The sequence below is a fragment of the Hipposideros armiger genome, unplaced genomic scaffold, assembly GCF_001890085.2.
Source record: "Hipposideros armiger isolate ML-2016 unplaced genomic scaffold, ASM189008v1 scaffold_580, whole genome shotgun sequence".
NCBI lineage: Eukaryota > Metazoa > Chordata > Mammalia > Chiroptera > Hipposideridae > Hipposideros > Hipposideros armiger.
The window spans coordinates 170,317-184,332 of record NW_017731930.1 but is presented as its reverse complement, the minus strand read 5'-3'; the positions used below and the strand labels follow the sequence as shown (position 1 = coordinate 184,332).

The window sequence follows — 14,016 nt, the reverse complement described above, 5'->3', positions numbered from 1 at the left end:
CCTACGCCGTCGCCAGCGACTCATGGCAACCCAGCTCCAGGTTGAGCTGTTGTTCAGCATCTTAGCTGTGGAGGGCAGTGTCACTGGCCCTCATACAGCATTATCTTTTAACTGGATCTTAAGAGAAAAAATGCTTTGCCTGGATAAAACTGTTTTAAAATGCAATAGGATGGTTTACTTTAAAAATGGAAAGCAATACAGTAGAATGTCAGACACTAAAATGTATTGATGAATAATATGTAAAAAAAATAAACATCTCTAGTTTACTAATATGTTTAATAAACAACTAAATGGCATAAATCTAGAGTGATGACAGTATAAGGATGTTTTACATATCATGTAAGAAAAATAATCATTTTGTTAAAAATGAAGCACTAAAATTCAAACAAGGTATTTTATTTTAGATCAACCAACATAAAACTTACATTAAACTGAACTCCTGGTTCACTGAGAAGAGGGTACCTTCTGTAAAGTCTTTGGGTGAGTTGACTTGAGGTTCATACAATAAAACTTGCCGTTTGAGCTTTGGGAAGGCTACTAAAGACTATGAAGAATAAAGAGAAAACAATTAGCATTTATAAACAGCACTAAATACAAAGATCAAACCTCCAACATGACCGATATAGGCGAGAAAAGATTATAAGCACAAATTCGGAATTCAAACTTTTATTTGGTACCTCCATGAGTATAACAATGTAAATGAATAATAAGGAGAGAATGAGAAGAAAAGAGCTGGTTATGAGGAAGCGATAAATGTTTTCTTTACAATATAAGAAACTAGAGGGATTGATCACATATGACCCACAGCAAACACCACTTGCCAGTTATGTAGCAGCTGTTTCTCTTCTAGGTAATAATTTATTTTGGAATTTTTAAAATGTCTATCAAGTAGGGATAAAATGTAGTTACAAGCAGGAGGCTAATGAGTAGGTACATTTTACAAGACTTCAAAAAAACCAAAGTTGCCTAATTCTAAGATTTTTGGTCATCATAAAATCTTTGAACATTCTCATTATGAAATCTTTCGTCACACTCCTCGCAGGTAACCAACTCAATCCCTCACCCTCCCACCCCCCACCCTCACCCCCACACTTTCTTTTGGCCTTTCTCCATCTTAGTAACTTGCTTGTTTTCAAGTTCTTTTTTTCCATAAATACCTCAATAGTGTATTTTTCTTGGTTAAAATTCATTTGAGTGTGTTATGAATTCATAAATTTACTATAAGCAAGGTAACACATATTTCCTGCTATGTAAGAGGATACAATTTAAAAAACAAAACACATAAAACAAACCCATAAAGTCCTTCTTAGCTCAGCATCAGGAAGTTCAGTTGCAAGTTTTAGATTTTCAAAGCTGATTTTCTCTCTGGGTCTTTGGTTCCATGCGAACAACACAGCCAGCTGAAATGTTGTTACCTCCAAATCATATTGACCTACTTCATTCTTAAATGTTATCTATAATAGATAAAATAATTTAAAAAGAATTAAATCTCTTCATCATGTTTGCCATCTATCTACTATAATTCTCTCTTACATGAGATATATGGAAAAGACTGGTTAGTTGTCTTCCAATATCCATTCTTTCTTTCTTACACGGTAATAAAATTTTAGCAGACCTTAATGACTGCCCAGAATAAAGGCTCATCTCCCAGTGATTCACAGAGCATAATTTAGCCATGTGACTGAATTCTGGCCAATGAGATGTAAGTGGAATTGTTGGAGGGAACTTGTAGAAGTTGCCCTTAAAGGAAATATACTCTCATCTTTCTGTTGTGCTGGAAGACAGACATAGTGGGGATAATATTGCATTCTGCAGACAAAGGCAATACCTGAAGGATGGCCATAACAAGTTCAAGGTCCAGAGCCATTGTATCTGCTCAAGCTTCTATATGTGAGAGAAGCAAAGACCTATCTTGTTTAAGCAGCGCTAATCTGGAGTCCTGCTGCTTTCAGCTAAACCAATACCTGAACTAACACACCATCTACTTACAATTCCATTTGACATGAGATGATGCCAATGCAATTTTCGACCGCTATGATTTTTTTTGTAGAATTCTTCTACTTCAGGTATCAAATCCTCTAGTTCAGTAGGAAGTGAGACAAAGACTTTCTCAGAACTTCTTGACCAGGCACCAGCATTCAAAATTTTTATATTAACTGAATCAGCTATAGGCAAGAATATCAGAAAAAAAAATCTTAACAATGGGTAAAATTCGAAATAAGTAAATATACATATATACGGGGTGAGCTTTTGGTGAAAAATAAACAAGACTAAAGCTCTTGTTAAAAAGTGTCCTTTTTGTTTCCATAATAAGGATTAGCAAATCTAAATTGTTTTACAAGGTATCTTCAAAGAATGTGGTCTTTGTAACATGTCTGTATCTATTACTACCAAGATTTATTTTTAATTTACTGAAAAACAAAGATATCCTTTTCAAAAAGGTTTAAATACACACACACAAACACACACACACACACATTATATACATAAATTATAAAATAATACCTGGCAAAGCCAATTTATTATTTTTGTGCATTTCCTTAAAAGCTTGGTTCAAATCTTCAGATACTTTTATGTCCTGAAACATTCTAGCAAGCTTGTTTACATAATCTGCTGGCATACCAACTTCCTATGAAAACCAAAGACAGAAGAGGTAAGAAATAATATATAATCTGATATATACACAAAAGTCTTCCTTTCTCTTTTATTACAATGTTTGTAGTCTAATATCTATTAAATCTGATTCTTCATAACTAAGGGGGTAGTACAGAAAAGGCTGGCTTTCTTTACACAATTCCAATATGTATGAATTTCAGTTACTACAGAATAGATAATAGCACCAGTCAATCCCCTAACAACACAGTTCAACTTTCAGTTACCACTATATGTTAAATGTCAGTAATGCATAAAGTACAAACTTCACTTCTAGCTCCTCAATCTACAAATCACAAATAACAAAGCACATCATATCAATGACCAATCACAATAATTCTTTCAAAAATCTTTTAGTCTTCTGTTTATTCAATTCACCCAGACAGCAAAGCATATAGTGTTGTTGCATCCTTGTTTTCCAGTGATAAATCCATATGACATTAACAAAAATGGCCAACAAAATGATAAATGTCTACCAAAGAAATGAAAATAGTCCTGGAAGTGAAAATAAAACAGAACAGAGCTGACTGTGGTTGTAATGTTGATACTGCCAACACTGAAGACTCTTAAGTATGCAGAGGCATAGGAATTTAGTGAAGGTAAATTATCAACATAAATGAGAAAAATTGTAGTGACCAAAAAAAGATAAGATGCCCCAGAGAAATTGACACCAGCAAAAATTTTCATGACATTGAAAGACCAAAAGACAAAAGGCTCAAAGCTGATCCAAACTTACAGAGAGTAGGACAACTCTGTAAGGCATACAAAAGGTGTTCACTCTGTATTGCAAGTTACATGACAAGAAGGCAAGTGTTAGTCAATCTATTCTTCATTTTAATAGTATTATTGAGGTATAATTCATCTACCACAAAACTCACTCACTCACTTTTTATTTAGTCATTCATTCATTCATTTAAGATTTTATTGGGGAATTGGGGAAGGAGACCAGCCAAGTTGTTGTTCTTCCATCTTCGTTATGGAGGGTGCCAGTCGCCATGTGGCTGCCCGTTGGCAGCTCATGGCCTCTAAGCCCAATGTACTGTGTTTAATCTTAGTTGCAGGTGGGCATAGCCACCATCCCATGCGGGAGTCGAGCCAGCAGCCTTGTTGTTAAGAGTGCACGCTCTATCCACTGAGTTATCCGGGCAGCAGCTCAGCTCAAGGTGCCGAGTTCAGTCTTAGTTGCGGGTGGGCATAGCCCACCATCGAAGAGGTAATCTTGTTACACCAGCTGAGCCATCCCGTCACCTGTTGGCAGCTCAGCGACAGCTCAGCTCGGGCGCAGCATCACTGGCCCATGTGGGAAATGAACCGGCGGCCCTGCTGCTCAGAGCGCATGCTTTTAAGCTAGCTCTTAACCAACTGAGCCACTCAGCTGGCTCAAAACTCACCCTTTTAAAGTGCACAATTAAGTGGATTTTTGTACAGTATTTACAGAATTATGCAACTGTCACTTTAGAACACTTTTATCACCCCAAAAAGAATCACCATACTTATTAGCAGTCACTCCCCCCTTATCCGCTCCCCCAGCTTCTTGGAAACCACTAATTCACTTTCTGTCTCTACAGAATTGGCTATTTTGGACATTTTGTATTAGTGGAATCATACAATATTCTTTCGTGACTGGCTTGTCAGTTAGCATAACATCTTCAAAGTTCAACCATGCTGCAGCATATTATCAGTACTTCATTTCTTTTTATTGCCAGATAATATTCCATTATATTGATAAACCACATTTTGTCTATTCATCAGTTGACTGATATTTTGGGTTGTTTCCACTTTTTGGCTATTATGAATAATGCTGCTATAAACATCCACTGTACAAGTTTTTGCATTTTCATCATATATTTTCATTTCTCTTGAGTGGAATAACCTAGGAATAGAATTGCTGGGTCAACTCTATGTTTAACTTCTTGAGGAACTACCAAACAGTTTTCCAATGTGGTTGCACCATTTTATACTCACCAGCAATGCATGAAGGTTCCAATTTCTCCTCTTCCTCACAACATTTATTAGTGTCTGTCTTTTTTTATTTTAGCTATTCTAGTGGGAGTAAAGTGGTAGCTCATTTTGGCTTTGATTTGCATCTCCCTAATGATCAATGATGTTGAGCATCTTTGCATATACTTATTGGCCATTTGTTATCTTCTGTGAAGAAATGTCTATTCTAATCCTTTGCCCATTTTTAACTGAGCAGTCTTTTAACTGTTGAGTTGTAAGAGTTCTTTATATATTCTAGATGCACTATCAGACATACAAATTGCAAATATTTCCCTAACTAGTCTTAAGTTTTTTACAAAGAAATAAAACACTTTAACTCTGAAAAGTTATGTTTTAAATTAGTGTACTAAATACATATTAATTTTACTATTTTTTCCTTTTCCTATATATTTAGAACAGCAAGAGTATTTAATATTTTGACAAAAATTTCTGAAATCAGTCACAAAACAATTTTTCCCACTGATTGTTAATATTAATATCAATCTGCATAGTTTCAACTTGCAAAGTAATTTTTACTATCCCACACTACAAAGAAGGCTTATCTGTAATTTGAAATATAAATATAAATAAAAGACATATTTATTGTAATATAACTTAAATTCTATTAAAATAAACTGAAAGGAAATGTCAACATACTTTGATATGGAAATTTAGTCACAATGAACAATGATCACCCTAAATAAGCCATCATGTTTTTACCTGTTGGTTCTTTTTGCTATGTAGAAGTATTTATTGACAAACATCTTAAAAATGAAATGATTTTTCCTGTAACCTATTTAATAAGGCCAGTTCAAATGAGAGCAAAGGTGCTTCACTAAAAGTCTTTAGTAAGAAAATATACTTTATTAGATATCACTTTATTTTTTATAATTGATGCTATGTGCTTATAAAATGTTCCCTATTTCTTGGACATTAAAGATATTACCAAAATGTATTACTTAAGTTCATATAACAACCATATTAAGAAAACCAAATATTTAAAAAAATGTATACTTACTCTTAGCCACTCAACCATATTTTCTTCAATTTCACTATCAGCAGAGATGTCCAATATAAGACGTCGTGTCAAATGAGCTTTGTGATATCTCATAAAAACATCTTTGTTTTGTACATATTTGAGTACCAAAAGCTGTACAGAAATCAAAGTTACTATCAATTTACATATATGCTTAGCCATCTCTCTCATTTAAGACCTCTTTATATTTCCCAAGTGTTAAAAATCAGAAATTTATGTAAGCATATAGAGAGCCCTACTAAATTGCCCATCTCTGAAAGTAGCCAGCCCTAAAACACTATTTACTACTTCAAAAGTTAGCAAATTTGAAACTATAACCAAATAACCTTTTTGTTCTACATACATCAAGTTCTCAGATTTTATATAAAATGTGATAAAATTTTACATAAAAAGTAATGGTTCCTCCCAACTTTCTCTTCTAACATATCTTCTTCAACTTTTCCTGACACTAATCTTCTAGGCCTTTTTGTCTATACTTTTTCTAAGTCTTTATTATTTTCCTCTTTGTGTTCCTGGGCTTATATAATATCACAGTTAACAACCAGGAGACAAACAATAATGAAAGCAATTAATTCTTTATCTACTTTCACTCATTCATTATTATCTATTTTGGACTCTCACAAGAAGAGAAGTGAAAACTCCGAGTCTTTCAACAATCATTCCAAACACCATGAACACCATACTTGCCCCACCCCCTTTTTTTATGTCCTTTAATAGGTGCTAGAATTTAATTGCCCCAGAAGAATCCATCAAGGGTAATAATGCTATTTCCCTTTCAGAAAGCTACAGAATAAAAATTTTCAGGAAGAAAAATAACTACCCTCTAGAGATCTTGTACTGTAAAATTTCATATTAGTTCCACATTTTAAAAAAATTGATGCTATCCCAGAGAGCCTTATGAGGAAAACACAAATTCAAAATAAGGTGATTAAAAATTTTGAAATTAAAAAAAAAATTTCTGTACCACTTCTTTAAGCTTTGCTTCAATCTCTTCAGAGGTTAGTTTTTTGCTTAATGGTGTTTTTCTTAGCAACATGTCACAGTAATTGGCAAGCAGCTCAGGGCATTTTGATTCAGGCTGAGTTTTTAATCCCACCCTAAAAAACAAAACCAGTTAGTGAAAAATGATTGTTATCTGCAAATATTTTTTGTAGAGCCAATTTTTCACAAACTTCTTATGTTATATAAATCCAGTGATCAGGGTTGGGATTTGGATGAACAAGAAGACACCTAGGGGGTATGCCTTAAGGAGGCACATTCTTAGATTCTTGTAAGTATACTGTAGGACCCTGAGAGTGAGACCTTGCTATATTTTGTACCTTAGGTGCCTCCTTGCCTCACTCTATTGGTGGCCTTGCCAGTGATCTTTAAAAGATTTTATTCAGACACTTGCTAAAATACTTTTAAGAACTGTGTAAATCCATGCATATTTATAAGTTAATAATTAAAACTTTCCATTATTAATATGTTAAGATAAAATGTTACTTCATTCTTTGAAATGTTTCCAATGTAACCTAAATTCTATAGTAATGTGATAGCTACCATCACCTATTTTGAGAAACTGTAAACAAATTTTTCTTACACAATAAAGAACTTTTATCTTCCACTTAATCAACAAAAATTTAAAACCAATGTATGGCATACCTTTATGCTTGAAAGTCTTGCATTTCTTTTTTATCCTATTTCTTTAAAATATACATGTACATTCAACATTTAAAAATTTTTTATGTATATAAAATTCAAGGGTTATTTACCAGAGTTGAGTTAACCAAATTATTTTAAACATAAAACTTACCAAAAACATAATTATACTGTGTGTATAAAACATGTGAATATGTAAAATTTTACTGTATGTATCAATTCTTAATGAAGTGGATGAAACTTTTTCCCTTCCAATATAAATCCAGGAATCACAATCAATTTTATTTCTACTTTTTACTTTTGTAAATTTATGTCTTTGCCCTAAGAATCTTACTCACATAAGTAGATAAAACTGGAGAAAGTTTTTCTTATGTTACTCATTTCCTTGAGGACCTCCTATTTGCTAAAATAACACATGATAATCTAACAAAAAGTTATTTTTTTTTCAAAAAGTTATTTTTAATGATGCATCAAATTAACCATCAATTGAGTTGAAAGCAAAGAACTGGAAAATATCTGACTTGCAAAAGAATCTGATACCTAGTCATTAGAAATTCATTTTCTGTACATCAATACCAATGTTTCTAAATATTCCTTTCTTATGCAACTTGGAGGCTTAAAAAATACTCTGAGGCAACATACCATAGTAAGAATCAAGAAAGGTATGCCTTTATTTGCAAAATAAGGAAGAGTAATTGTAGAAAGAAGTGGACATGAGAAATTGCAATTTTCCACCAGAGGGCTCAATTTTAGAAAAGAGTAGACGTGGAAGTTGAGGATTTAGATAGAAATCAGTTTCCTTAAAAGTATCCACACTGGCATACTCTAGGTAGCTCTTTCTTTATCTCTCGATGTAGACACATGCTAGCCTGAAGACCACTAACTTACTTCACAAGAATCTATCCATCTCTTCCAATTTATCTGCACTGCCAACGCCTAGCTCCTGTGAACTACTGTAATGACTGCAGTGGTCTATCTCCCTTCCTCTAATTCAACCTATTGGGAAGATGGCTGTCAGTCTTTTTGCAGTTGCTTTGAAGGCAGTATGTAATTTTACTCATCTCTGGCTGTTTTAGCTTTTTTTGTTGTTTTCAGTTTTTAGCTGTTTTACTACGATATACCCAGGAATGCTTTAATTTGTGGTTACCCTGCTTGGGATTCAAAGAGATGCCTGAATCTAAGAATTGAAATCTTAATTTCGGTCAATAACTAACTCTTCAGTTATTGCTTATGCCCTCCATTCTGTTTTCTATGATCCAATTACATACTGTTACAGCTATTTCACCTTTTCTCAGGTAACAATTTCCACCTGTTTGTCCATTAATATTAACATTTGTTATTTAAGATTATTGAGATATAACTCACATACCATCCATTTAAAATGTGCAAGTCAATGTCTTTTAAGTACATTGATTCACAAGGTTGTGCGATCGTCATCATAATAAAATTTAAAACATTTTCATTAGTTCATTCATTTCTAAAAATATTTATCTTTTTACTGTGGTATATATATTAAACATTTTAACCATTTTAAGTGTACAATTAAGTACATTCACAATATTCTGCAAATATCACCACTATCTCTGTCCAGAACTTTTTCATTATCCCAAACAGAAACCCTATACCCATTAAACGATAACTTCTACTCCCCTCCACACCCAGTCCTGGTAACATTTATTCTACTTTTTCTATCAATGAATTTGACTATTCTGGATACCTCATATAAGTGGAATCATACAAAATCTGTCCTTTTGTGTCCAGCTTATTTTATTTAACATAATATTCTCAAGGTTTTGTTCATGCTATTGCATACATCAGAATTTCATTCCTTTTTATGGCTGAATAGTATTTTGTTGCATGGATACATATACTATAGTTTGCTTATCCATTCATCAGATAATGGATATTTGGGTTATTTCCATTTTTTGGCTACTAAGAATAATGCTGCTATAAATGTTCATGTACAAGTTTTTGAGTGTATGTATGTTTTCACTTCTCTTGCATATACACCCAAGAGTGGAACTGTTGGGTTATATGGTAACACTATGTTTAACTTCTTGAGGAACTATCAAACTGTTTCCAAAATAGCTGTACACCAACTATATATGATTTCAATCTCTCCAAATCCTCACCAACACTTGGTAAAATCTTTTTAATTTCAACCATTCTAGTGGGTATAAGTAGTCTATTGCTATAGTTAAGTTACTAATCTTAATTATTTTAAAGTCCTTATCTGCTAACTCCAATATTGGGATCATCTGAGAATCTGCTTCTAAAATGATTTTTCTCTTAGTTGATGAGAAGTTTCTCTACCTTCACAGGACTAGTAATGTCTGAATTATCAGGAATGAATACTGGGCACAGCATATAAAAGAATCTTCTATCAAGACTGGGTTCATCCTTTGTTCTGCTAAGTAAGAGGCTGATAACTTTAATCCAATTAGGAACTGAATTGGTTCAATCCATCTACCTCTGTCTAGTTAGCCACTGAATCTAAGCAATGTCTCTCCTGGGCTTTCAATTAAGAGACTAGTGGGTTTTGTCATTCCAGTGCTCTGTGACCACCAAAAGCTCTACTGTCCCACAGCAGTATTGCTCAGTCTTACACAAACCTAAAACTTAGCAGTTTCTTTTCAGGGAAACAAAACTACAAACCCTCAGGTAACTGAAAGGTTCTCTTTCATTTCTATAAGTTTCAAATCTTTTGTCCTAGTTGCTTCTGTAGCTTTTTGTTAATATTAAAATTACTATTTTCTAAATTTACCTGATTTCTCTGGTTGTTCTCAATGAAAACATTGGCCCACCATTACTCCTCAGAAGTAAGTGTCCCAAATAACTGGATACTACTAGCAGTTTTATTTCTCTAAAACATTACCACCACCACTTCCAATAACCACAACATCCATGTTCTGATGCTTGGATCAGCTAGTAATACTCCTTTTATTCCACAGAAATTTTCTACTTTAATTTGGAGCTAACGGTAGGACACGATAACTTTAGAGTCAGAAAGTAAAGAGAAACGCAGCAACCCCCATTTCTGTGAATCTAGACTGTAGAAACCCTTTCACACACATAAAATGATAAATATATAATATTATTCTCTAGAGCACTATTAGTAATAGCAAGATATCAGAAACTATCTTGTGTGGCAATATAGGATAAATTAAATAAACTATGCTAAATCTAACAGACAGAATGCCATGCTACTATTAAGTAAAATGAAGGTATAAAAAAACGTGCTAACATACTCAGTGGTGAAAGACTGAGAGTGTTCTCCCTAAAATCAGGAACAAAACAAGGATGTCCACATTCACCACTGCTGTTCGTCACTGTACTAGAAGTTCTAGTTAGAGCAATTAGGCAAGAAAAAGAAATAAAGGGCACCCAAACTGGAAAGGAAGAAGTATCTCTATTCACAGGTGTAATAATCTTGTTTATACAAAGTATGAAAGAATTCACAAAAAAGCTACTAGAGCTAAAGAATGAATTTAGCAAAGCTGTAGGATACAAGATCAACAACACACAAGAATCAGTTGTGCTTTTATGCACCAGCACCAAACAATCCAAAAGAAAATAAGAAAAAAATTCCATTTACAATAGTATCCAAAAGAAAAACATACCTAGGAATACATTTAACCAAGGACATGAAAGCCCAAGCAGAGTGAAAGAGCCATCCACGTAGGGTTGCTTGTGTGGGGTGTCAGAGCCTAGGCTGGGTAAGTTAGGCATCCACTAGAAAGGCTTAGCATCGGGTGTCAAAGACCAAACAGGTAAGGGGTGTGTTGACATGGAATGGCCAGGTATGGAGTATGAGAGACCAAATAGATAAGGAGGGTTTCCATGTAAGGGTCAGGAACAATGGGAGATATTAAGGTTTCAACAGGATGAGGAAGGCAATCATGAAGGGGGTGACCCAGCTTGGGGAGTCAGAGCCTCAGCAGGGTGAGGAATGCATCCACAAGGAAACAAGGCCAAGCCCTGTAGTTGTAAATATGTATGTGTATCTTTAAGTTTGTCCACTGGGAGGGTCTAAAGCAGTGACATCTGAATAGCAATGAATATAGCTAGTACCAGATCTTGTCCACTAAATATCATCACCTACTAAAAAGAATTAGGGCTTTGTGAGAAATGGCTGATTCCAAGGCTAGGCAAGGGAATGTACAAAATGAGTTTAGAATTCCTCATGTGACAAAAGGAAAGGAAGAGTTTACTGTTAAAAGAACATAAAACCAGCTCCCACTAGTGAAATCTAGGATAATTTGAAAACCACAATAAAGAATGATAGTACATTATAACCCAATGATTAAATTAGAAAACCATTAGTTCATACTGATATGATAAATCAATGTATAAAATGAAAATCTGATGAACAATGAGATCTTTACATAGTTTTAAAGTAACAGTCACAAAATAATTATAAAGAGAAAAAGAATAACTTTGCAGTGAAGAAGTCTGACAGAAACCAACCTAATCAAGTGATCAAACTACACAAGATCAGTATTGGGATAAATCAAAATCATGCACCCTCAGATATGGTACAATGACAAGGACAAAGCTTCACTTCTACCAAAGATACAAACCTGAATCTAATTATAAGGGAACATAAGATTAACTCAAACTCAAAAAGGGACATTCTACAAAATAATTGGCCTGCAATCTTCAAAAGTGTCAAGAATCAAAGAGAGTCTGAGAGATGGTTCCAGACCAAAGAGAACCAAATAAATATAATGACTAAATGTAACACATGATTCTGTACTGGATACTTTTCCTATAAAAAAAATTATACAATCAATGAAATTTAATAGGGTTTGAGGAATAGGAGATGGTAGTTTGCATCAAAATCAATTTCCTGATTTTGATAGTTATATTGTGAATATATTTGTAGAAAATATACTAGTGTACTTGGAATGAGGAACAACTTACTCTCAAATGGCTCTAGAAAAAAAAAGTTTTAATGTATTTCCAAACAGAAAATAATAATAAGGAACAGTACTTACAACTTTCTGTACATAAATCCAACAACTTTGAAGAAATGAACAAATTCCTTAAAAACCATAACTTACCAAAACTAAAACTAGATTAAATAAAATATCTGAAGAGTCCTGTGTCAATTAAAGAAATTAAACTTGTGATCAAAATCTGCCCATAAAGAAAACTCCAGGCCCAGATGGTTTTACTTGTGAATTCTATCAGACATTTAAGGGAGAAGTTTATACCAATCACACTAATTCTTTCAGAACACGCAAAGGAGGAAATAACTTCCAATTCTTATTATGAGGCTAGCATAATCCTGATACCAGAAAATGACAAAGACATCACAAAAATGAAAATTGTACAAGACACAAAGACCTGAAAGGAAGAGATAAAGCCTTCATGAACATAGACGAAAAATAATTTAACAAAACATAGGCGAATGGAATTTAGGAATATATAAAAAGAACAATACTTCATGGCCAAGTAGAGTTTACCCCAGGAATTCAAACGTAGTTAATGTTTAAAACAAACAAACAAACAAACAAAGTATTTCACCACATCAAGAGAATAAGGAATAGAAAGCATAACATCATTTCAACACCGAAAATGCACTTAGTAAAAGTCAACATCCATTCATTATAAAACGTTTTAGCAAATTAGGAATAAAAAAAGCAATTGAATTAAGGAGATTTATGAAAAACCTTTAGCTAACTTTGTACTTAAAGATGAAATATTAAAGGATTTCCCCTTGAGCTTGCCAAAAAAGGCAAGGATGCCTACTCTCACTACTTCTATTCAACATTGTAGTTATCATCCTACTCAGTGCTTCAAGGCAAGAAAAAGAAATAAGTGGTATAAAGATTACAAAGGAAGAAGTAAAACTATTCATAGGTTACATGATTGTTTACATAGAAAATCTTAAGAAATCTACAAAACAACTACTAGAATAACTGTAACATGATGACAGAATATAAGGTAAACATACAAAAATCAACTATTTCTACATACTAGCAAATTACTAGAATATCAAAGGCACTCATGAAAGAAAAGAACAAAATTATACTACCTGCCTTAAAGACTTACTACAGAACTATATTATGACTATATGGTAATGGCCTAAGGATACCCAAATAAATCAGTGGAATAAAATAGAAAGCCCAGAAAAACACACACATATTTAATTCACTTGATTTTTGACAAAAGGCACCAAAGTAATGCAGTAGAGAACGGAAAGTATTTCCAACAAATGGTGATGAACCCACTTGCTATTCATATGGAAAATAAACAAACAAAAATAACAAAATTTAACCCCTAACTTACTTATACTATACACAAACATTAAGATGGATCTTAGACTTAAATGTGAAATGGAAAATTATAAAGTTTCTAGAAGAAAACAAAAGATCATCTTCATGACCAAAGAGTAGAGGTAGACAAAGGTTTTCTAGACAAAACACAGTAAGCAAAAAATGTAAAAGAAAAGCATATATCTTACAAAGGACCTGTATACAGAATATATAAGAGCTCTTAATAGTTCACTAATAAAAAGAACCAATGCGGGAGCGGGGGGGGGGGGAGAACAGGCCACAAATTTGAAAACTTTATAAAGGAAGATACAAGAATGCCAAAAATATATGAAAAGTGCTGAAAATCAACAGTCATGAGGGAAACGAGAACACTATAACGAGATATCACTACTTACATCCAGAATGACTAAATTAACATGACAACAC

At 33.5% G+C, this 14,016-nt stretch overlaps 1 protein-coding gene across 3 annotated transcripts in view; it reads right to left on the bottom strand.

Annotated features, from left to right (window-relative positions):
• CUL5 (cullin 5) overlaps nucleotides 1-14,016 on the bottom strand; it is an 88,419-nt gene that overhangs the window by 7,677 nt on the left and 66,726 nt on the right. For all 3 annotated transcript variants that reach the window (XM_019624136.1, XM_019624139.1, XM_019624138.1), the window contains 6 exons: nucleotides 6,633-6,765; nucleotides 5,651-5,782; nucleotides 2,506-2,629; nucleotides 1,990-2,165; nucleotides 1,293-1,454; nucleotides 426-544 (listed from right to left, as the gene is read on the bottom strand). In XM_019624136.1, coding sequence (XP_019479681.1) covers nucleotides 426-544; nucleotides 1,293-1,454; nucleotides 1,990-2,165; nucleotides 2,506-2,629; nucleotides 5,651-5,782; nucleotides 6,633-6,765 — 846 coding nt within the window. The remainder of the gene's footprint in view (nucleotides 1-425; nucleotides 545-1,292; nucleotides 1,455-1,989; nucleotides 2,166-2,505; nucleotides 2,630-5,650; nucleotides 5,783-6,632; nucleotides 6,766-14,016) is intronic.